This window comes from Lissotriton helveticus, chromosome 1_1 (assembly GCF_964261635.1).
Source record: "Lissotriton helveticus chromosome 1_1, aLisHel1.1, whole genome shotgun sequence".
Taxonomy (NCBI): Eukaryota; Metazoa; Chordata; class Amphibia; order Caudata; family Salamandridae; genus Lissotriton; species Lissotriton helveticus.
The window spans coordinates 105,191,703-105,214,360 of record NC_136057.1 but is presented as its reverse complement, the minus strand read 5'-3'; the positions used below and the strand labels follow the sequence as shown (position 1 = coordinate 105,214,360).

Sequence of the window (22,658 nt, the reverse complement as noted above, 5' to 3'; positions counted from 1 at the left end):
CGGTATCAAAGCTACCATATTGGGGCCATTTTAAAACACCATCTTTTCTGGTGTATTTGATCCACACTTCGTTGTATGTGATGGGGCCTACCCCATGTTTCACATATAACTCGTAAGTTGGAGTTCCAACCGGAGGAACCGGACATGAGTCCTCCAATCGGGAGTCCCTATTATTACAACCAAGACAAAACAAGTTTCCAAGTGTAAGACTAGGCATCTTTGCTCTCTAGTCTAGATCCAAACTTCAAAGGATTATCGATTACGATTTTTCTCGTGAATACACGAGTCCTTCGGTTTTGGTGCTTGCAAGTACCAACAATTATCCCAAAGGATACCCAAGACTAAGACCTAAGGACTGGGAGACGCTCCACTTATACTTAACTGAGATATCGATGACGTCACCAGAAGACTCGTCTTAGTGTTTCGCTCTACCAAATTTCAATGGTCCAAATCAGGGCGATAGCCAGGGCAGCAGTCCTTGTAGCCGTCGGGAAGCGGGGAACCTCGCAGCAAAGACCTTCGGACCACGTCGACTTGCAGGGGTCGATGAGGTGGTTGGCCGTCCTCCGGAATTTTCACTCGAAGCTCCTCACGAACCTCTGGCTGACTGGTACCACTGGAATCGCCCCTACGTTGGGCGCCAACTGAAGTACTGGGTTTTTAAGAACCGGCACAGAACCGGTAACCCAGCGGTGTCAGGGTACACCCAGAGACCTCGGGTTCTTCCTGATCCAGACCACAGAAACTCAGAGTCTTCTAGGTGAAGTCAAAGATCGATTTATTGGCTGCAACCAAGGTAACAAGTGTCCTAGAAGTACAACACACGGGGAAGTATATTCTCAGGAGACTGCTCGAATTCACAAAGTCAGGCTTCTCTCTTTATACAGAATATTCGGCTTCAGGCAAACATTCTTCGAATTTGCAATATATCATTTACAGGTTTTGGTTACAAAGGAAAAGCAGAGTCATGATGACATGTACATATTTCACGTCGTGCTGCCCACAACAAATCACCCGGCAAGGCCCAACATTTCATCAGATATCGGTGGACCCCCAATAAAACAGGCACCTCCCCATCATAAAGTAAGTGAAGCAAAAAGAGTAGAGACAGATGGGAGCAAGATACGGCAGGTGTGCGCGCTGAAATGGTTTTATGGCCTGTTGAGCCTTGATGCTATCTTGTTCGGCCACTGGGAGGGGAACTGACCTAACGAGTTCGGCCTGGGGCAATGGTTCCAACTTGCACAGGTCATAGGAAAGTCGATTAAGGAGTATGTGTCCTTGTGGAATTGAATTCAGCTGGATTAAGGCCTATGTAAAGGGCAACACATAAATGGAGGCCAAGGGTTCAGGACGTGAATGACGATTTCGAGGTGAAATCGTCACCCGAATATGCTGAAAATATTTGTACATGGTATGCTCGTCATTCTCGGTCTTTTGATACCAAATTCGTCATGTTTCGACGAAGTTTTAATTCTCGAGTCCAGAACGATTACATGAATCCAGAATCTTCAGAACCACAGATGGACAGAATGCAGAACAATGTCATACATTCACCCCAGTACAGAGATCTGGGCCTAAATCCATTGTTTTCTTGCTCACCATGCCTTTCCGGTTTGAACCCAGCTATATGCAAATCAGTCTTGACCCTGTGCCCAATGGGAACAGTCCAGCCCGAACTGCTAAGCCAGGTCCTCCCTTGACTGGAAACAAGCATCCAAGGACCGGTTTCGGGCTTTCAGCCCTCTTCAGCCTGGATAGCTTGATTCCAGTGGCATGGAGAGCGCAGGACTCACGCCTGAGCATACCCGTCCCACTCGGGGTGACAAATGCAAAACAACAGGTGATGGACAGAATGCAGAACAATGTCATACATTCACCCCAGTACAGAGATCTGGGCCTAAATCCATTGTTTTCTTGCTCACCATGCCTTTCCGGTTTGAACCCAGCTATATGCAAATCAGTCTTGACCCTGTGCCCAATGGGAACAGTCCAGCCCGAACTGCTAAGCCAGGTCCTCCCTTGACTGGAAACAAGCATCCAAGGACCGGTTTCGGGCTTTCAGCCTTCTTCAGCCTGGATAGCTTGATTCCAGTGGCATGGAGAGCGCAGGACTCACGCCTGAGCATACCCGTCCCACTCGGGGTGACAAATGCAAAACAACAGGTGATGGACAGAATGCAGAACAATGTTATACATTCACCCCAGTACAGAGATCTGGGCCTAAATCCATTGTTTTTTTGCTCACCATGCCTTTCCAGTTTGAACCCAGCTATATGCAAATCAGTCTTGACCCTGTGCCCAATGGGAACAGTCCAGCCCGAACTGCTAAGCCAGGTCCTCCCTGGACTGGAAACAAGCATCCAAGGACCGGTTTCGGGCTTTCAGCCCTCTTCAGCCAGTGTCTAACCCAGGGTGGTGTGGAGTGCAAACAAACGATGGATTTAGGCCCAGATCCTTGTACTGGGGCGAATGTATGACATTGTTCTACATTCTGTCCATCAACTGTGTTTTTTGCTAATGTAGTATCCAGCCTGCTGTGGTTAGAGGACTGAGACGATTCCAGAGGGATAGATAAGTCAAGCTGGGCAGTGGAGGTGTGCCATGGAGAGGGGGCAAGTAGTTTTGGTATCGAAACAGAAGCTTCAATGCGTCTGGGGATCAGAGAGGCTGTAGGGGGGTAGAGGTGGGGGCAGTGCGAGGGGGTTTGGTAGTAGAAGGTTCAGCTAGTAGATGAGGGCATGCATGGGAGAGGGTGGAGGGGTGGTGGTGGGAGCGAATGGCATGGCGGCGCAGAGAGCCGGAAAGTGGAAAATAGATTATTTTTTTCAGTGGCTTGGATTAGGATGTTCCCATTTCTGTATATAGTTATGGACCGATCTCCACTAAAGTTCTGGGATAGGGATATAGTTTGTTTAGATCCATAAGGGACATTGGTAGCATTAGTTACATGAAGGTGTTGAATGACGTTTTCTCTCCTTTTGGTGGGTTTCGTAGTGTATAAGATGAAGTCCATTTTAAGACTTCCGTGTGTTGGATTGTAGAAGATGTCTGTTATTAGTGTCGCTGGGTGTTCTTTAAGGATTTTGTGTTTGTACTTTTTAGCAGCATGTTTGGAGAGGTTTTGCAGAAATGAGTTGGGGGCGTAGTTTTCCATGCTCTCGAACTTGAAGTGATACTCAGAAGGTGTTTCTGGGTATAACCAAAGTTAGACTTCAGGAGATGCATTCAGAGCTGTGCATAGTGGTCAAGAGGCAGCCTCCAACAGCTGAGATGACCGCCTGATTGTAACATTGGGGCATTCAGTGGACGGTTGGTGGGCACTCTTTGGAAGAGTGGGATGTGAGTGTCAGAGGCGTGTGGAAAAAGGTCACCAAGGCGATCTGGTAGGATTCCTTTGAGGAAAAGGGGGCCTTGAATGCCGAAAAGCGCCAGAGGGCCTGTTGATGTTACTGGGTTCTTAGTGGCCATGGTATCTAGGAGCTGGTGGTTGTGATGGAGTTTATTGGTCAGTCTGCAGAAACACTGTTTATATTCGAGGGCATATATACAAGTTATACACCCACATCATAGGTAGTATATCAATATCATCATAGACTCGTAGACCTCACAAAGGATGGGTCACTGCTATAGGCACATGGTAGGATAGAAAGCAGCATCAACTTGAGATAACAGTATATGCACAAGATAATATTTGAAGAAGATGGGCAAAACAATCCCCAGGTACGCTTAGAATAACAGTGTCGATATAAAGACACAGTTTACTCGCAAGAGAACATCTTGCACTTTAGCATTGTGGAACTTCGTTGGGAGTTCATTTTAATGGTGAGATATGTTAGGAGGGTCACTAGGTGTCATTGATGTAAATTGTCTCTGACACTATAGTTTTGTGGGACTTTGTTGAGAGTTCTTTTTACTTTCATGAAGTATTAGAAGGGACAGTAGGTGGCACTGGGACCTCATTTATTCTTTTGCGGTCTGGAGTCCAATATTTATATCTTCCGCCTACTTTGAAGTAGGAGTTTCTAGAGGCTTCCACCGCCATGACGTGTCACGCATCCGCTTCCTCCTTGCCCTGGGTCCAGTTTGTCTGGAGTCACAAAAGACCAGTAATAACTCCTTTGTGAGAGTGCTCATGCAGAGCCTTTGTGATATGCAACAGCGATAAGTGACAGCTGATCCCCCTCGTTAAGTCAAAGAGGCCTATCCTGCCAGCACCTCGCTTCCAAATGAGCAGAAGAATACTGAAGCACTCAGCGACGTCCAATGGCCATGCCTTGTGGCCAGTAAAGAAGTACTGCAAGATCAGAGATGTTTGTTGTGATTTATTGTTTCCACAATTATTCACCTTTCTTGCGTCTGAGACGTAAAATTAATTACAGACAGGCAGCCGTCACGTGTTTCGTCATAGAGACTTTTTCAAGGCTGCAAGATGATATACAAAGTATCTTACACAATTGTAACAAAGACATAGGAATAAGAAATGCAGCTGTTAAGTCGCCGCCACCAGATAGAACAAGAAGAACACTGTTGTGATCCTGAAGGATAGATACCCTGTGAAGAGCCAAGTGCATCGGATGAAATCCTAAAACAGATTGTGCCTGATAATCTGGCCATGATAAGTTATTGCAACTTGCTGTAAAATCATACTACTCCCCGGAAAAAGTCATTGTTAGCCAAAACAACAGTAATCAAATCTATTAGCATTTGAGAATGCTCAAGTAGAGTGGCGTCTAAGATTTCCAAAAAATGCTGTATGGCGGCAATCCCCCCAGATTTGGAGATACTAGTATATAATGCACAGAACTCCAAGGTAACCAGTATGTTGGTGTCAGTCTACTCAAATTTTTTTCCTATTGCTTCATCAACCCATACACCAGAAGCTACACTACAAACAACCCCCTCTCCTTTCACCGCTTCAGCCGTGCCGTTTAAGGTTTATTGTGTAAATTTAAAGCTGAGTGCAGCGCTCGCTCTTCCCTAGACTCCACCCACTTTTCATCTGTGTTGGACTTGGCCCTTTTGGCAGGTTCAGCCCTGAACTTTTTGCCTTAAGCTCTGACATGGTGGTAGTGATTTTAGACCTGTGGCCCAGTGTAGAGTGCATGCGCTCTCTGAGTGCGTGTGGTGAGAATGGCCTGCCCTCCCATAGGAATGCATGGGGATATGTGTGCCCATGGTAATTCCTGGTATGAGAGGAGCGCAGGGTCGAGTTTAGTATGTATGAACTTATGAGAATAAATGCTGCGCAATGGTGTGCACAGATTTATGGTGACTGGTGGAGAAATGCCACTTTTAGAAGTTGGCATTGCTGTGTGTCTGCCTGCCTGATTTGAATTGCATGTCTGGCTTGTGAGTGACATGAGCTGGATGATGTGGTGGCTCCAGGAGACAGGGTGAGTCAGCCCAGTGATGAATAGAGAGAGCTGCATGCAGATGGAAGAGAGGAGTTGCACCTGGGACGGGAATAGGGCTGTGCCTTCCCTCCACAATGCTGGCTCCGCCCCCTGTGGTGCCTCTGATCACTGAGCCCCCACCTAACAATAGGGAAGAGGAGCCTGGTAAACAGAGTGCTCCAAAACCAGTTGCATCTGGTTTCCCAAGCCCAATGCTGTAACACAAAGGAAATTGTCCTATAAATGTAGGGGCTGGGACTGCATGAAAGTGTTGTGCTTGTTCCTAATTTGGGAGGACACTCTGCCAGGAGGAACCACCGCGGGACCCAGCTGATGTGTCCTGGGGGTCCCTGCGTGCTGGCCTTCCTGGCTGCACTTTGCTGGGGTCTCCCCAGCACCAAGGATTCTCTTATTCCTGTCTTTTTGAGGACTTTTGTGGCCTAGCGCCTCGTGAGTGCTGTATTTGGGTCGCCTAAGGGGAGAGGAGCAGGCCCTGCTACAGCACGAGGCTGCAAGGGAATCCCGGCATGTGGGTTTCCCCCCTGAGCTCCTTAATGAAGCAGGAGCCCACCTTGCATTTGTGTGTGCTGCTGGCGGTTTCCCACCCCGCAATGATCTATATTGAAAGTGTGGGTGCCCACCCCACGTTGCCGCTGTTTCCACGCATTACTACTTTTTTTTAAACCGAAGCTGGAGCCCACCCCGCTGGTTCTGGCCCCCTGTGTGAGGCTGCTGCCGAGAACACAGGGATCTACAAGAGGGGCCGCCCCGTAAGCCAGGCAGAGCGGCCTGGATGTGGGCAGGGCGCTCGCCAAGAAGCTGGAAGCAGACGGGAGCTTACCCCGCTCTCCTGTGGAAAAAGGAGAATGGAAGTGGACGGGAGCCTACCCCGCGCTCCTTGGACCAAAAGAAGAGAGACCGCCCGACCAGGTGAGGAGGGGCCCTGGGTTGGGAGAAAGACGAGTCACGTCAGTGCCTGCCCCCACCCACCGGGTGCCAGTGCACCCCCAGTGAGTGAGGGGGCTGAATGCACCGCCGTGTTGGTGCAGCTCGAGGCACATTGTCGGTACTTGTGGCTTTTTCTCAGTTGCACCGCAGAAGCGGGCAGCTGCAACGTTTGGGGCCCTTTTCCAGTCTAATCTCCAACGAGTGGCCCATGCTGTTCCTCGTGTTGGCAAGATTTTGTTACAGTTGCCCAGCGTGACAGTGGGCAACTGCAACATCTCAGGGCGGGACTCCCATGTGCACAGTGCCTGTCCTCATTGCTTGTGGGCCATTGTTTTGGGTGCCAGAGGCACAGTGAGTGCCAGGACTGCCGGTGCATTCCCACAGCTGCCCTGCAAAGCACAGGCAGCTGCAATGTTTGGGCCCATTAATTTTGTTAGAGTCCCAGTGGGGGACAGAGGGTGCCAGTGCCCATCTTTTTGGATTTTACAGCTGCCCAGCAAGTAGCGGGCAGCTGCCTCGTTTAGGCGAGCATTCCTTTGGGGGCATCTCTGAATGAGGTAGGAGTGAGATGCGCTCCTCTGCCCAGCGCAATTGCACACTGCGAGTTCCGCTGCATTGGCAGCAGCCCTGACATTTGGGACATAGGGCATTTGAGCCCCTGAGAAGGCCAGTTGGCCAGGGGGACTAATAGGTGTGTAGAGCGCCAGGCCCTAAGGTGATTTATGAGTATGAGGTCTATCCTAATGTGTTTATGCCCAAGGAGATAGTGTAATGTGTGCATGCCCAAAGTGATGCAGGCATAATGTGTTTATTAGAGGTGATAATGCTGAGGTCATTATGGTACCAGTAGTTACTGGTTGTTTCATTACTTGTGTTTTACTTACCTGTTCTGATGGTTATGACCAGGGCCCAATTGGCCTGGTCCTGTATATAATCCCCTGTGAATATTGCATAGTGCCAGTTGGCACAGTGTATATTATGTGATTATGTTTCTAATGTGTTTATGACAATACAAAGGCTATTTTTTATATAACCTAGTGTGGAGTTCCTTTTGTGGTGTGCCTAGGGTGTTGCTGCTGTGTGTGTGTGTGTTGCGCAAACGCTTTACACATTGCCTCCGGGATAAGCCTGACTGCTCGTGCCAAGCACCAAGGGGGTGAGCAGGGATTATCTTTGGCGTGTAACTCCCTTGCCCTGACTAGAGTGGTGGTCTCTCCCTGTCTTTGGCGCAAGCCTTAGCCAACCAGAGATCCCATTTCTAACATTGGTGGTCAGCGGTGAGGATAGGACGTGCGTTTGCGCAGTACCACAGCGACAACTGGTTGCACTATAACCCCTGCATTTAGATAATCATGTGTTTGGGAATTATTGTTTCTGAGTTTTATTTTATTTTGTCTCCTAAAAGTGTCATATTTGAATTACGTTCCCCTGTTGCAGCTCTTGCACCTAGGTCTCCTGTGTTGCTGGTGTCTCTGAGCGTCCTGCCAAAATAGAGTCTGCCTTTAATTTCTATGGTCTGTTTAGATACAGTATGTGGGAGTTGGTGGGGTTCTGTGAGGAGAGAGACATAGCAGTGAGTGGGTCAGACACCACGTCAAAACTTCGGGAAAACCCAATCCAAGGGCAGAAGGATGAATGGGAATGTGAGCGCAGTGAGGAGGACAAGGCCCGGGCCACACACCAGGAGGGTGGTGGGTGTGAGGGGAACCCTGAGGAGTCTGAAGAGGAGGAAGAAAATGACAGGACAGGGACTCTAGTAGATAGTGAGGACCCCATAGATAGGGAGTTCCTTGCTGGGTCCATCCCTTTCCCCTGTCCCCAGAGAAGTGGGTAGATAGGAGGGAAGAAAGGGAGCATTGCTGGCTTTGGAGAAGCTCAGGTTAGAGCATGCCAAGAAGATAGTGCAGCTGAGGGTGGAGGAGAAAAAGCTAGAGACCGAAAGGGTCTTAGCGCAGGAGATGATGGCTGAGGCTGAGAGGGCCTTCGCCAGGGAGAAATTAGCTCTGGAGGGTAGATTATCCCCTGAGTGCAGTTGTGGTTTTCTGGATTCACCAATGAGGGTGGGGCCCAGTGGTGGCAGCAATATGGAGTCCAGTGCAGGAAGTCCCATTCCTAGTTCCCAAAGTATGGTACCTTGTTCCCAAGAAGAGGAGTACAGGTTGAAGTTCAGGGGCAGTAAGAAACTGTCTCACCAGTCTTGGGGGGAGTTTGCGGATGAATGTTATGATGCACTGGTTGATTGGGTGACGACATGATTTTGAGAAACTGATCAATATGGTTTTCAAAGAGCACATACTCAGTCGTTGTTAGCCGGGGTTGTGCCAACACCTGTTGGAGTGTGGGTCCTTTAATCCTTGGGAACTTGCACAGGAGGCAGACTTCTGGGTAAGTGCCCAAAGTTCTGCCAAGGCATTGGAGAGTGATTCCAAAAGTAGCGGCTTGGTTATCTTTTCCTGCCCTGTGTGGGGGAAGAGGTTCAGTGTAGTCCAGCTAGGTCCCAGTGTAGTGGGAGGGGTGTAGGGGCTCATGTCCTGTCTCAGTGGAGTAGGAGTGAGCGTGGGACTGTGTGTCCCCTGTTGCCCGAAACCCAGTCTCAGGGCCTGGAGGGTACCCTAAGGGAACACCAGGTTGAGGGCCTAGGATGTACTAGGAAGCCATTTGAGGGGGATCTCCTAGTGTCAGGAAACCCTGGAGCATCTGTAAACGGAGCTCCAGTGGTTCTGGTGTCTGGCAGTACCGCTTCAGTTGGGAGGGTGCAGAAGTCCGCATTGAAGGGTGAGAGGGGTATGTGTTCCCCAGTGAAAGAACCACTGGGTCAGGGGCCAGCCAGAAGGGCTGAGTCACCGATAAATGGCAATGGTGACACCACTTCTGTCCTGGGGGATCTTCGCGCGCTGTCAGATGAACAGGGGTTGGGAGATCTGCGCCAGGCAGACTTTCACACGAAACATGAGTCATGTGTTACCCTCATGTGACTGAGGCTGTGTGCGCCCCCAAAAGTTCTGGCGTACCAGGCAAGTGCAATACAACGAAAAATGAGTGCTTACAAAGTCACTAAATAGGTAGGTCTCCCTCCAAGGAGAAAGTAGGTCAACAAAACAACAAAGGATATGGATACATGGGTTCGTTTTAATCAATATTCATAAATAAACAATTCAAGACATTTAATAACAACCACAATGGCAAAAAGATGATTTTCCCCCACAACAAAAGATAAACATTCGCACAATCACTACCACTCTCACTCATTCAATCACATGCGTCCAGATCCTACAAAGATCCATTCATTCAAAAGAAGTAAAATTCTAAAACTAGTCAGAGAGAGGCAAAAACCTATGTGTCTAAATACAATGAAGAGAGATGAACTGAAAAATTCTGCTAAATACAGTGTTGTATCTATTTGCTAATGAATAGCAATCTAGGTTAAACAAAATTTATAAATGAACTAAATGGATTAATGGTGATAAGCAATGGGGAGTATCTTCCTCCACATGTAGAGACAATAAAGGCGTAGAAAGAACAGGCAGTTCAGATAGGTTTCGCCAGGTTATAGTCGTTGTGCCGACGTACGTTTCGGTGTGTGACCTCGGGGAGGTCTCACCTTCATCAGGGCACGTGTCTATTAGAAGACAACGGTGGGGGTATATGTAGGGTAGAGATGGTACCAGGCAAGTGTTCAACCGCAGGGGTAGGTCCCTGGGTTGGGAGGACAGGTTCAGTATCTGCCTGACATGGAGGGAGGGACATCTGTAACATCAGTTGAAGTGCAGAATCGATGCTGGCACTGGTGGAGTCTCAGCACAATGCCAGCCTGCATAAAATGCTTAAAGATAAAGACAGCAACACTGAAAGTCTACATGTCGCTGGACAGGAACCTATTCGAAACAGCTTCTAATAGAATATATGACGCCATTACGCATATTACTACCAATACGCTATGCGGAGTAATTAAACTCCAGCTGGACAAGGAAAGCACACAGAAATAGTTCAGTACACATTACACTGAAATTTACATGCTATGAAGCAAAGATTAACCAGGTGTTTGTGAAGAAACATTTAAGCACAAAATCGACCAGTGTTATCTGCTTTCATGTACTTGTATTGTGCAAAGATTTATGCCCTCCCCGAAACCATCAACAAATCATTGTCTCACAACATGCTGGAGAGCCATCCCAGAAAGAGGGCCGGGTTGGGTTTGCCGAGTTTCCCCAGACGAAGCGGCCCACCACCAAAGCTGCTGCATAAGGGTCCCAGAACAACTACTTAGATAGCCATAACATACAGAGCTCCGATGGAGAACCAGGACTAGATCCAAGCTGACCCCGAAGCCAGCACATCACGAGGCACTAGAGAAGCTCTGTCTGATCAAGTTCCACAGGAAGCGCCTGAGAGACCACTACTGTCCTCTGTTAGAAATGGGATTTCCGGTTGGCTAAAGCTTGCGCCAATGCCAGGCAGAAACCACCACTCTAGTCAGGGCAAGGGAATTACACGCCAAAGATGACCCCTGCTCACCCTCTAGGTAACGTGACGCGAGCAGCAAGGCTAATCCCGGAGGCAATGTAGGTTAAGTGTTTGCGCGTGCACCCAGCAACAACACCCAAGGCCCACCACAAAGGAAACTCTACACAAGGTTATATATATAAAAATAGCCTTTGTATTATACCAAACACATTAGATAATAAACACACAACCAGTAACCACTGGTAACAGGTAAGTATCACCTACGCAACCCTAACCACCATAGGAATGTATCACGCAGGGAATCATGAACTCACTAGTGGGACCTAGATTAGGAAAAACAACCTCCTAAGCATCACATGCATTCAGAGGTATAAAACATTACACATGATGCAGAAATCCCATTCGGCAGGAACTCACTTTTGTGCAAAGATCACATAGGTCCAAAAACATGTACCCCATGCAAGGTCACAACACTAGAACTGTCCCCCAGGCCGACTGGCCACTCCGGGGCTGAAACGCCCTGTATCCAGCAATGTCAGGGCAAGCTGTGCAGGGCAGCCAAAGGAAGATTGCGCACAGGGGAAAGCCTAAACGAAGCAGCTGCCCACTAAGTGCTGGGCAGCTGTAGAACTCCTCTGGGCTTCCACAGGGACAAGGGGCCCAAACAACGTGGGAACCTGGAGCCTCTCGTGGGCTCTTGCAACAAATGTGGCACCAACATTGGAGTCTCTCGTGGGCGACTCGAAATAAACAAATGTGCCCTGAGCCTCTCGTGGGCTCTTAAGAAATGCCTCAATGCCCCCTGAAGCCCTCGTGGGCTAAATCACGAATGCCGGCTTCATTGGAGTCACGCTCGGGGGATTTGACAAATAAATGCCCCCTGAGCCTCGTGGGCTCTCAAGAAATGTTTTTTTTTTTTTTAACAAACAACGGGGGGAGAGAGAGAGAAATCAGAAGGGATTCGTTCTCCCTAAGTCTATGTAAATAAACAAACAGAATCCATTCCTTGGGTTAGTTGTATCCTCCACACTGGGGAACAGCCTTCTTGTTTTTAGGTCCCCTCACACACCAACAGGCCCCTTGGTGTCATGCTTCATCATCGGGGTCATCGTACCCCTCTACGGGGTACGGCGTGCTGCGACCTACGAATACGCGGGAGCACTTAGTGGACTATGTGTGGTGTGAGTGAGTTTTTTTTTAAATGTATGTGAGTGTTAAGTGGGGTTTAGAAATTAGTGAGGGTTAAAAAGGACCTGGCTCGTGGGGTGACTAAAGAGTATTTAATAAGCCCCCGGGCTGGTGCTAATAAAATAAAGTGTGGGAGGTTATTACGCTGACAATGTGCGTTACCTCCTCTCTGTGTGCGTCAACATGTTTCGGTGTTAAACAACACCTTCTTCAGGACGGGGTGCACAAATCCCCACCTTACTCACGTTTCTCTAACTCGTATTTAATAATTTTTAATAAAAGTGAGAAAATCTACAGTGCAGGTAAAACAATGTACCTAGCAAAAAATGTTGTCCGTTGATCAACCTGTGAAGAGAAGGCGACAACATTTTTTTTCTGGTAGTCTACTTCTCCATTACCATAGGGAAAATGACCAGTGGTTTCAGGTGACAAACAATAGCTGCAAAAATGTGCCTATAGTGGGATCAAAACTTTATAAAAAACACACTAGACATATTGACATAAAACATTAAACACACACATGTTAAACTTAGTTCTGGTTTTTAAACTCGTTTGTGAGCGTAACACCTGATGGCAAGCAAAAAATAAAATAAAATACAGGCAGAGTTTGTATTGTGCCCCTGTCAAGAAAAGAGGAAATGATTCATGCTTGTGTATATTCACAACATACTGTTTTTGGATTGCTGAAAAAGCTTCATGAGCCAAATGTCAGGGTCTGGTGTGCTAACTAGCACCTGTTTGGGAAAAGAAGAAATATTCAGATCATCACCACACTCACACTTCCGTCGTGTGATCCTACTCGCGTTTTCCCCAACACCTGTGTTACTCACGATTTCTGCAAGGAAATTCCTCCCAGTTGACCCCTTTGTGGCTCTGGCGATACTGTCAGAAGGAGCCTCGAAGCTGGTTTTCTTTTTTACCTCTCCCGCCATAGATTTAATTTCTTAATTGGATAATTACGGTTTCCTTATGCTCATATAAGGTTGTTTGTCATTTCTGCTCGCGATTCATTGCGGCAGTGTATTCGAATCGCACATGCGCCTTCGAGTGCATTGGTTCCTTTCTTTTGCGCATGCGTCTGTATAGGCGTTCTAGTTGTGATACGCGCATGCGTAGTCTCCTGTGTCTGTTTCTTTGCACTATTTTCTGTATTTTTCTTATAATAGCGCTACGGAAGGCGTGTATGTTTAACATTCAAACAAATCCTCTTTCTTGCTATATTGGAAAAATATATCGATTTCTCTTTGTTACACGATATGTAGAGGTGGTACATGGATATTTTGACATTTCAGAGTTAATATCCCTCATATCATCCCGGTAATTAACGTGGGGGCAATGAGAGGGAGCTTATTGAAAAAATTGATAGGGTTGATGGGCAAATGTTGATATTTTTAATGATAGTTTTTATTTAAATAGTTTTTATTGATCCAGGGATATTCCTCGTGGGGAGTGGAGGTGATCAGTTGGTTGAACTTTTATGTCAGTTGGCCCCAGGGGATATTGTCATTCAGGCCTCTCGTGTTAGTGCCAAGTCTGAACACCCACCTTTGTTCCTTTTCAAAAAGTCCCAGTTCAGATGGAAGTTGTTCAACTATTGTCCCCCTTATGTCGTTTACACAGTGTCCTTTTTCAATGAAATGTGTTGCCATTTTTGTTGTTGTTTTCTTGCATCGTATGTTACTCTTATGCTCTCCAATCCGTAGTTTTACTGGTCTTTTGGTCATGCCAATGTACTCCAGACCGCAAGGGCAGGTAATCATATAAATTACGTTCTTGCTGTTGCAATTTGTTAGTTTTCGTTGCTCCCATTTGGTTCCATTTGCGAAAGTTAGATCTTTGCTCTTTTGAGTCAGGTGGCAACTTGCACAATTCCCACATGGGTAGTGACCCCCCAGGCCATGTAAATGAAGCTGCGAAGACTGTTGTTGTTTGGGGTGTGTATGCACTAGCATGTCCTTGAGATTTTTACTTCTCTTGTGAGCAAAGAGGGGTTTCTCAATGTTTAGTTTGCCACTTGTCAGGATGTGCCAATGTTTGTTTAAGAGTTTGGAAACCTCATTGGTTTGGGAACTGTAAGTAGTAACACAGGTGGGTCTTGTGGCTGCCTGCTTCGTCTGCGTTTTGTTTTCCAAAAGAGCTTCTTGATGATTATTTCTCGCCCTTTTCATGGCGTTGTTGATGATTCTTTCAGGGTACTGCTTTTTCTGTAATTTGACTTTCAAGTCCTGTGCTTGTTCCTTGTAATCCTGGATTTGTGTACAGTTCCTCCTTAGTCGCAGGAATTGTCCATACGGCAAGTTGGTTCGTAGGTGCCGTGGATGGAAGCTGTCATAGCGTAGGAGACAGTTCCTCGCCGTTGGTTTGAAGTGGGTGGTGGTACACAGTTTCCCATCCTTTGGGAAGATGTTTAGGTCGAGGAATACCAGTGTCTCTCTTGACACTGTATGGGTGAACCTAAGAAAACGGTTCTGTTGGTTTAACCAAACCATGAACTCTGATACAGTATCCTCGTTACCATGCCATATCACAAGCACATCGTCGATGTACCTCCTCCACGTGTTTATGTGGTGTCTATATGGGTTGCTGGTATGTAGGATTTTTGTGCTCTCCAAATGGTGTACGTATAGACCCGCCAGGCTCGGCGCAAATGTGCTGCCCATGCTGGTGTCATGGCGTTGGAGGTAGAGGGTCCCCTCATATTCGAAAAAGTTTCTCGTCAGTGCCAAGGTAATGCATTCCATCACCACGTCTCTCGGGGTTTGGTATTTCCAGTTGGCACTGTATAGAACCTCCTCTATGATGGCTATGGTTTCCTCATGTGGGAGGCTTGTATACAGACTCTCCACGTCCAGGCTTAGCAGTAGTTGGTTATCCGGATCGAAAGTCAGTTCTTGTAATAGTTGTAGGACTGATTATGTGTCCTTAAGGTAGGTGTTAGTCCCTTGAACTAGGGGTCGTAGAAAGGCATCCGAGAATTTTGACAGAGGCTCTAGGATGGAGCCTATCCCCGAGACAATGGGTCTCCCCGGTGGATTTTCCAGGTCTTTGTGAATGTTGGGGATGCTGTAAAAATACGGTGTCTTTGGTGTTTTTTGAACCAGAAATTCTGCCTCCTATTTCGACAGCCAATTGTGTGCCAGGGCCTCCTCCACCAAAGCTCCGATGGTGATCCTAATTGATTCTGTTGGATCTTGGGTTAGGATGGTGTAGTTCCGTTGGTCTGACAGTAGCCTTAGGCACTCCTTCCTGTATGCTGCTGTAGTCTGGATTACTATTGCCCCACCTAAACATCTTCCCAAAGGATGGGAAACTGTGTACCACCACCCACTTCAAACCAACGGCGAGGAACTGTCTCCTACGCTATGACAGCTTCCATCCACGGCACCTACGAACCAACTTGCCGTATGGACAATTCCTGTGACTAAGGAGGAACTGTACACAAATCCAGGATTACAAGGAACTAGCACAGGACTTGAAAGTCAAATGACAGAATAGGCAGTACCCTGAAAGAATCATCAACAACGCCATGAAAAGGGCGAGAAATAATCATCGAGAAGCTCTTTTGGAAAACAAAACGCAGACGAACCAGGCAGCCACAAGACCCATCTGTGTGACTACTTACAGTTCCCAAACCAATGAGGTTTCCAAACTCTTAAACATTGAGAAACCCCTCTTTGCTCACAAGAGAGGTAAAAATCTCAAGGACATGCTAGGGCATACACGCCCCAAACAACAACAGTCTTCGCAGCTTCATTTACATGGCCTGGGGGGGTCACTACCCATGTGGGAATTGTGCAAGTTGCCACCTGACTCAAAAGTATTTACAACAAGGGGTGGTGAGGGACAGAGTCTCTGAATTAAGCAGAATACTCTCACCCAGTCAAGAGATCAGGGCTAGATCCAACACCGTTTTTTAGCTCATTGCACCATCCCAGTTTCAGAACCTGGCTGTATGCAAATTAGTCTGTTCCTGTCCCAGTGCATGATGGGAACAGGGCAACCCAAACTACAAAAGCCAATTCTTACACTGGGAAGGAAACAAGCTTCCGGGGACCGGTTTCTGGCATTACAGCCGTCTTCGGCCCGGCTTGCTTGAATCCTGATGGTGCAATGAGCAAGGGACTCATGTCTGAGTGTACCCTTCCACGCTTAGGGTGGACAAAATTATTTACAACAAGGGGTGGTGAGGGACAGAGTCTCTGAATTAAGCAGAATACTCTCACCCAGTCAAGAGATCAGGGCCCCGGAAGCTTGTTTCCTTCCCAGTGTAAGAATTGGCTTTTGTAGTCTGGTCTGCCCTGTTCCCATGATGCACTGGGCCAGGGACAGACTAATTTGCATACAGCCAGGTTCTGAAACTGGGATGGTGCAATGAGCTAAAAAACGGTGTTGGATCTAGCCCTGATCTCTTGACTGGGTGAGAGTACTCTGCTTAATTCAGAGACTCTGTCCATCACCACCCCTTGTTGTAAATAATTTTGTCCGCCCTAAGCGTGGAAGGGTATACTCAGATGTGAGTCCCTTGCTCATTGCACCATCAGGATTCAAGCAAGCCGGGCCGAAGACGCCTGAAATGGCAGAAACCGGTCCCCGGAAGCTTGTTTCCTTCCCAGTGTAAGAATTGGCTTTTGTAGTCTGGTCTGCCCTGTTCCCATGATGCACTGGGCCAGGGACAGACTAATTTGCATACAGCCAGGTTCTGAAACTGGGATGGTGCAATGAGCTAAAAAACGGTGTTGGATCTAGCCCTGATCTCTTGACTGGGTGAGAGTACTCTGCTTAATTCAGAGACTCTGTCCATCACCACCCCTTGTTGTAAATAATTTTGTCCACCCTAAGCGTGGAAGGGTATACTCAGATGTGAGTCCCTTGCTCATTGCACCATCAGGATTCAAGCAAGCCGGGCCGAAGACGCCTGAAATGGCAGAAACCGGTCCCCGGAAGCTTGTTTCCTTCCCAGTGTAAGAATTGGCTTTTGTAGTCTGGTCTGCCCTGTTCCCATGATGCACTGGGCCAGGGACAGACTAATTTGCATACAGCCAGGTTCTGAAACTGGGATGGTGCAATGAGCTAAAAAACGGTGTTGGATCTAGCCCTGATCTCTTGACTGGGTGAGAGTACTCTGCTTAATTCAGAGACTCTGTCCATCACCACCCCTTGTTGTAAATAATTTTGTCCACCCTAAGCGTGGAAGGGTATACTCAGATGTGAGTCCCTTGCTCATTGCACCATCAGGATTCAAGCAAGCCAGGCCGAAGACGCCTGAAATGGCAGAAACCGGTCCCCGGAAGCTTGTTTCCTTCCCAGTGTAAGAATTGGCTTTTGTAGTCTGGTCTGCCCTGTTCCCATGATGCACTGGGCCAGGGACAGACTAATTTGCATACAGCCAGGTTCTGAAACTGGGATGGTGCAATGAGCTAAAAAACGGTGTTGGATCTAGCCCTGATCTCTTGACTGGGTGAGAGTACTCTGCTTAATTCAGAGACTCTGTCCATCACCACCCCTTGTTGTAAATAACCTGACTCAAAAGAGCAAAGATCTAACTTTCGCAAATGGAACCAAATGGGAGCAACGAAAACTAACCAATTGCAACAACAAGAACGTAATTTATATGATTACCTGCCCTTGCGGTCTGGAGTACATTGGCATGACCAAAAGACCAGTAAAACTACGGATTGGAGAGCATAAGAGTAACATACGATGCAAGAAAACAACGACAAAAATGGCAACACATTTCATTGAAAAAGGACACTGTGTAAACGGCATAAGGTGGACAATAGTTGAACAACTTCCATCTGAACTGGGACTTTTTGAAAAGGAACAAAGGTGGGTGTTTAGACTTGGCACTAACACGAGATGCCTGAATGACAATATTCCCTGGGGCCAACTGACATAAAAGTTCAATCAACTGATCACCTCCACTCCCCACAAGGAATATCCTTGGATCAATAAAAACTATTTAAATAAAAACTATCAATACAAATATCAACATTTGCCCATCAACCCTATCGATTTTTTCAATGAGCTCCCTCTCATTGCCCCCACGTTAATTACCGGGATGATATGAGGGATATTAACTGAAATGTCAAAATATCCATGTACCACCTCTACATATCGTGGAACAAAGAGATTTAAGTCATTTTGGTCTTGTTTGATGTACAATATAGAATTTATTTTTACATAATCCTGCGTGGATTCCCTTTTGTGGTTTACTCACTGTGTTGCTGCTCTAGTGTGTTGCACAAATGCTCTGCACATTGCCTCTTTAAACTAGCCTGACTGCTCTGCGCCAAGCTACCAGAGGGTGAGCGCAGGTTATCTCGGGTGTGTATCTGGCTTACCCTGACTAGAGTGGTGGATTCTGCCTGGCTTAGGTGTCTACCCTAGCCAACCAGAAACCCCATGTCCAACAGTGGTTCTTGTGAATCACTTGATTTCCCAGCATGCTCCTGCTGCAGGACCAGGTCACCGCACTTTGTGTAGGACTAGCCACCATGTGTGTCTCAAAGAGAAGTGTGACTCTTCTTCTTAGAACATACACTTTTTTCCCTGAATTGTAACTGTTCACTTTTCCATATTATAACAATGTAGCTTTTTCAAGAAGTATTTTCCATATGAAATTTTCAATGTTTTTTTCTATTTTGCAGAACAACAATCACATCTAGAAAGTATGAATGGGAAAGAAAGCCATAAAGGTCCCGGAGGAAAGATGAATTTTACTGAAAATATCTACTTTAAAAAACGACGCAGAATGCACATGAGGGAGAGACGCTTTGTTTGTAATGTATGTGACAAAGGATTTATCAATGAGAAACTTCTTGTGAGGCACAAAAAAGGACACACGAGCCTCAGGCCATATCCCTGCGAAACGTGTAAAAAGTGTTTCACTCAAAAGGCAACTTTTTTACAGCATCAAAGAACACACACTGGAGAGAGGCCTTATCACTGCAATGTATGTGCAAAGAGCTTCACTCAAAAGCAAATTCTCCATGAGCATCAACGCACACACACAGGAGAAAAGCCTTATCGCTACACCATGTGTGAGAAGAGCTTCAATCAAAAGACAACTCTACTAAAGCACAAACTAATACACACCGGAGAGAGACCTTATCACTGCACTGTGTGTTCAAAGCGCTTTTCTCGTAAGGCGACCCTTGTACTGCATCAAAGAACACACACCGGAGAGAGGCCTTATCACTGCACTGTGTGTTCAAAGCACTTTTCTCAAAAGGGAGACCTCGTACGGCATCAAAGTGTACACACAGGAGAGAGATCTCATCATTGCACTGTGTGTTCAAAGCACTTTTCTCAGAAGGCGACCCTTGTACTGCATCAAAGAACACACACCGGAGAGAGGCCTTATCACTGCACTGTGTGTTCCAAAACCTTTTCTCAGAAGAGAAACCTAGTACTGCATCAAAGAACACACACAGGAGAGCGGCCTTATCCCTGCACTGTGTGTTCAAAGCGCTTTTCTCAAAAGGGAGGCCTCGTACGGCATCAAAGAGCACACACAGGAGAGCGGCCTTATCACTGCACTCTGTGTTCCAAGCGCTTTGCTGATAAGGGATCCCTTGTACGGCATCAAATCGTACACACAGGAAAGAAGCTTTATCACTGCACTGAGTGTTCCCAGCGCTTTGCTTATAAGGGAACACACACAGGAGAAAAGCCTTTTCGCTGTACTGTGTGCGAGAAGAGCTTCAATCAAAAGGCAAATCTACAAACGCGCCAACTAATCTAATTTCTTTATAAATGTGCTGAGCGTTTCTCACTGCTAGTTGATTCTATTGTACCAACCGAATATAGGATTCATGTACCACCTCTCTCATGCATTACATGAGGGCACAGCCCCAACGCGCTCTCACTGCCTTACAAAACACACACTAAACTACTACTTACACGTCACAACAACTTTGAGCTCACAGGTAGGGCTCTCAGCACAGCCCCCTATTTGCAGATGCCAAAGTCCTAACAAATCGAAGCCCGTAGCCCCTCTTGCTTCCATCTTCAGCCCAGATGCTGCTTGCTCTTTGTGGTGCCTGATTAACGTTGGAGATGCAGAAAAAAACGTGGGCTCTTTTCCCTTCCCATCATACCTTTTCCCACATATGTTTAAGAGTTAGTAGTTGAACTGTGTTTATTGCAGATGTATGTAGACATCTTTTCCTAAATAAATCCTGCTGTATCTTTCATTTCAATGGGTTCGAGTCAGCATTCTGTTCATTTAAGATCCCCTTCTATAGGACGCACATTTATTTTTGTGTCGCTCTGTAATTTCTACAGCGCTCAGGCTTCGGTAGTGAAGAGTGCTGCAGCAGCCAACTGGAAAGCAGCGAACCCACCAAGAAGCCCCGTATCCCTGAGTGCCGCCAGGGATAACTTGATTTACCTCTTGTAAGGAGTAAGTACTGTGTCCAGACTGATTTTTTTATTTCTTTTTTTATCCCAGCCCTTTTTTTGCTTTTCTCATTCGAATTTATTTTATTTATTTATTTTACACATTTATTAAGCGCACTATTATCAAAAAGGTGTCCTGGCACTGGTCGAAGAATGCAAAATAAAACAAGACTTAGGGCAGGATGTACTAGCATCAGGAATACCGATTTCCTAATTGTGATTCTCTCTGAGTCGAAATTTGGAAATCGGAATTCCTAATGTATGAAACTCTTTTGAGTTTCATTAGCGATTGCTAGCGAGTGACAAATAGACCTACCTCATGCATATTAGTGTGGTAGGTCGCAATTTGAGACCCATTAGGAATAACAGCCATCACAGGGATGGCAGCCTGCTGAGGACAGCAGACCACCATGTCTATGATTGATTTTTAATAAAGCAGTCTGTTTTTTTTTTTTTTAATGCAGCCTGTTTTCCTTAAAGGATAATGGGATGCGTTTAAAAAAAAAAAAAAAAAAGCTTTTCCGTTTAATTTTTTAAGAGTAGACAGTGGGGTCCGTGGAACAGCTGCCTGCTCTTAAAAATATTTGTTTCCATTCTTTAAAGGACCCCTATCTTCTTGCAAATGGGTTACCACCTCCTTCAAGGAGTCAGTAAAATATGACCTTAATTCGGTCGCAAAACTTTCATACAGCCCATTTGGATTCAGTAATTGGAAGAAATGCCGTAAACACGCCCCTTTTAAATACCAAATCGCAAACGTAAATTGCGAGTAGGTAGCGTGTTACTGAATCACAATTTGTATTTGGTACATTTGTAAAAGTATTTTTGCGGTTGGACGTTTCCGACTGCAAACATGCTTCCCACAAGTGGCCCCTAATGATTTACTCCCCCAGCAGCAGAACTAGCCAATAGGGCACTAAACTAATGGTGCAGCGTCAGCTTTGCACGTGTGCAGCAACAGCGGTGGCTTTGAGCACTGCCACTTAGTTTAAAAAAATAAATATTAATTTGTTGGAAGGGGGTTGTCCCTGGGTGGCAGCGATAGGTACTGCTGACCGCACAGGGGCCTCTGCCTCCCAGGAACGTTGCCGAGCGTTTGGGGTCTGACCCTCAGATGTGAGGGTTAGGCATTTATAGTTGCACACAGAGAGATCCCACTATACCACAGAAGAACAACACACAAGTTAATTATAGGTCAAAAAGGTTCTTTATATAACAGTTATCATCGAGATTAAAAGGTCCACAAGTACACTACTTTGTCAGGATAGGGGTGGGGGCATTCCTCGGCATGAAGGATCCAGGGGATAGTCTGAACAGGATATAGCTGCAATAGGTTCTCAGTACTCACAGTCCACGGGCTGAAAGTCTCTCGCCCAGGTCGGTCCCGCAAGACCGTGAAGATCAGCAGTGGGGGGGGCCGGCTGACGGCTGGCTCTCAATCCTTGAACCACGGGGGTATTGATGGAAGGCTGCTGTGGGCGTATCAGGCGTACGGCTCCAAATCCTTGAGCTGCGTGATACGAAGGTGCCCACGCGTGAGGCGTACCCAGTGTACAGCCCGCACTCCTTGGTCGGGGTAATCCTTCAGGCTAACTGGGCAGCCGCGCTGCGTACCGGCGGGTGCGTCCAGGAGTACGAGGCGTACTTGCCGGGTGAAGGTCACGGATGCGCACCAGCGGGTGCGACCAAGAGTACGAGCCGTACTCGCAGGATGCGGATCACGGAGGCGCACCAGCGGGTGCGAGCACGAGTACAAACCGTACTTGTAGGATGCGGATCACGGAGGCGCACCAGCGGGTGCGACCAAGAGTACGAACCGTACTCGCAAGCTGAAAATCACAGTTGCGCACCAGCGGGTGCGTGCAGGGGTACAGAGCGTACCGGCAGCTGCGAATCCATGAGGCGCACCAGCGGGTGCGGGCACGAGTACGAGCCGTACTCACAAGCTGGAAATCACGGTTGCGCACCAGCGGGTGCGTGCAGGGGTACAGAGCGTACCGGCAGCTGTGAATCCACAAGGCGCACCAGCGGGTGCGGGCACGGGTACGAGCCGTACTCACAAGGGAGAGCCGCGACGAAGTCAGCAGGGCTCTGGGGGTCCAAGTTGCAGAGCCGCGACAACGTCAGCAGGGTTCTGGGGGGTTCAAGCGGCAGAGCCGCGACAACGTCAACAGGGCTATGGGGGTCCGAGTTGCAGAGCCGTGACAACGTCAGCAAGGCTCTGGGGGTCCGAGGCAACCAAGCCGCGACGAGGTCAGCAGG

The 22,658-nt window shown here is 47.3% G+C and overlaps 1 protein-coding gene across 1 annotated transcript in view; it reads left to right on the top strand.

The window, feature by feature from the left end:
* LOC144767974 (uncharacterized) overlaps positions 1-20,174 on the top strand; it is a 45,271-nt gene extending 25,097 nt beyond the window's left edge. The window contains exon 2 of the mRNA XM_078651339.1: positions 18,644-20,174. Within this exon, the coding sequence (XP_078507465.1) occupies positions 18,644-19,740 (1,097 nt within the window). The 3' untranslated portion in view covers positions 19,741-20,174. The remainder of the gene's footprint in view (positions 1-18,643) is intronic.
* The last annotated feature ends 2,484 nt before the right edge of the window (positions 20,175-22,658 follow it).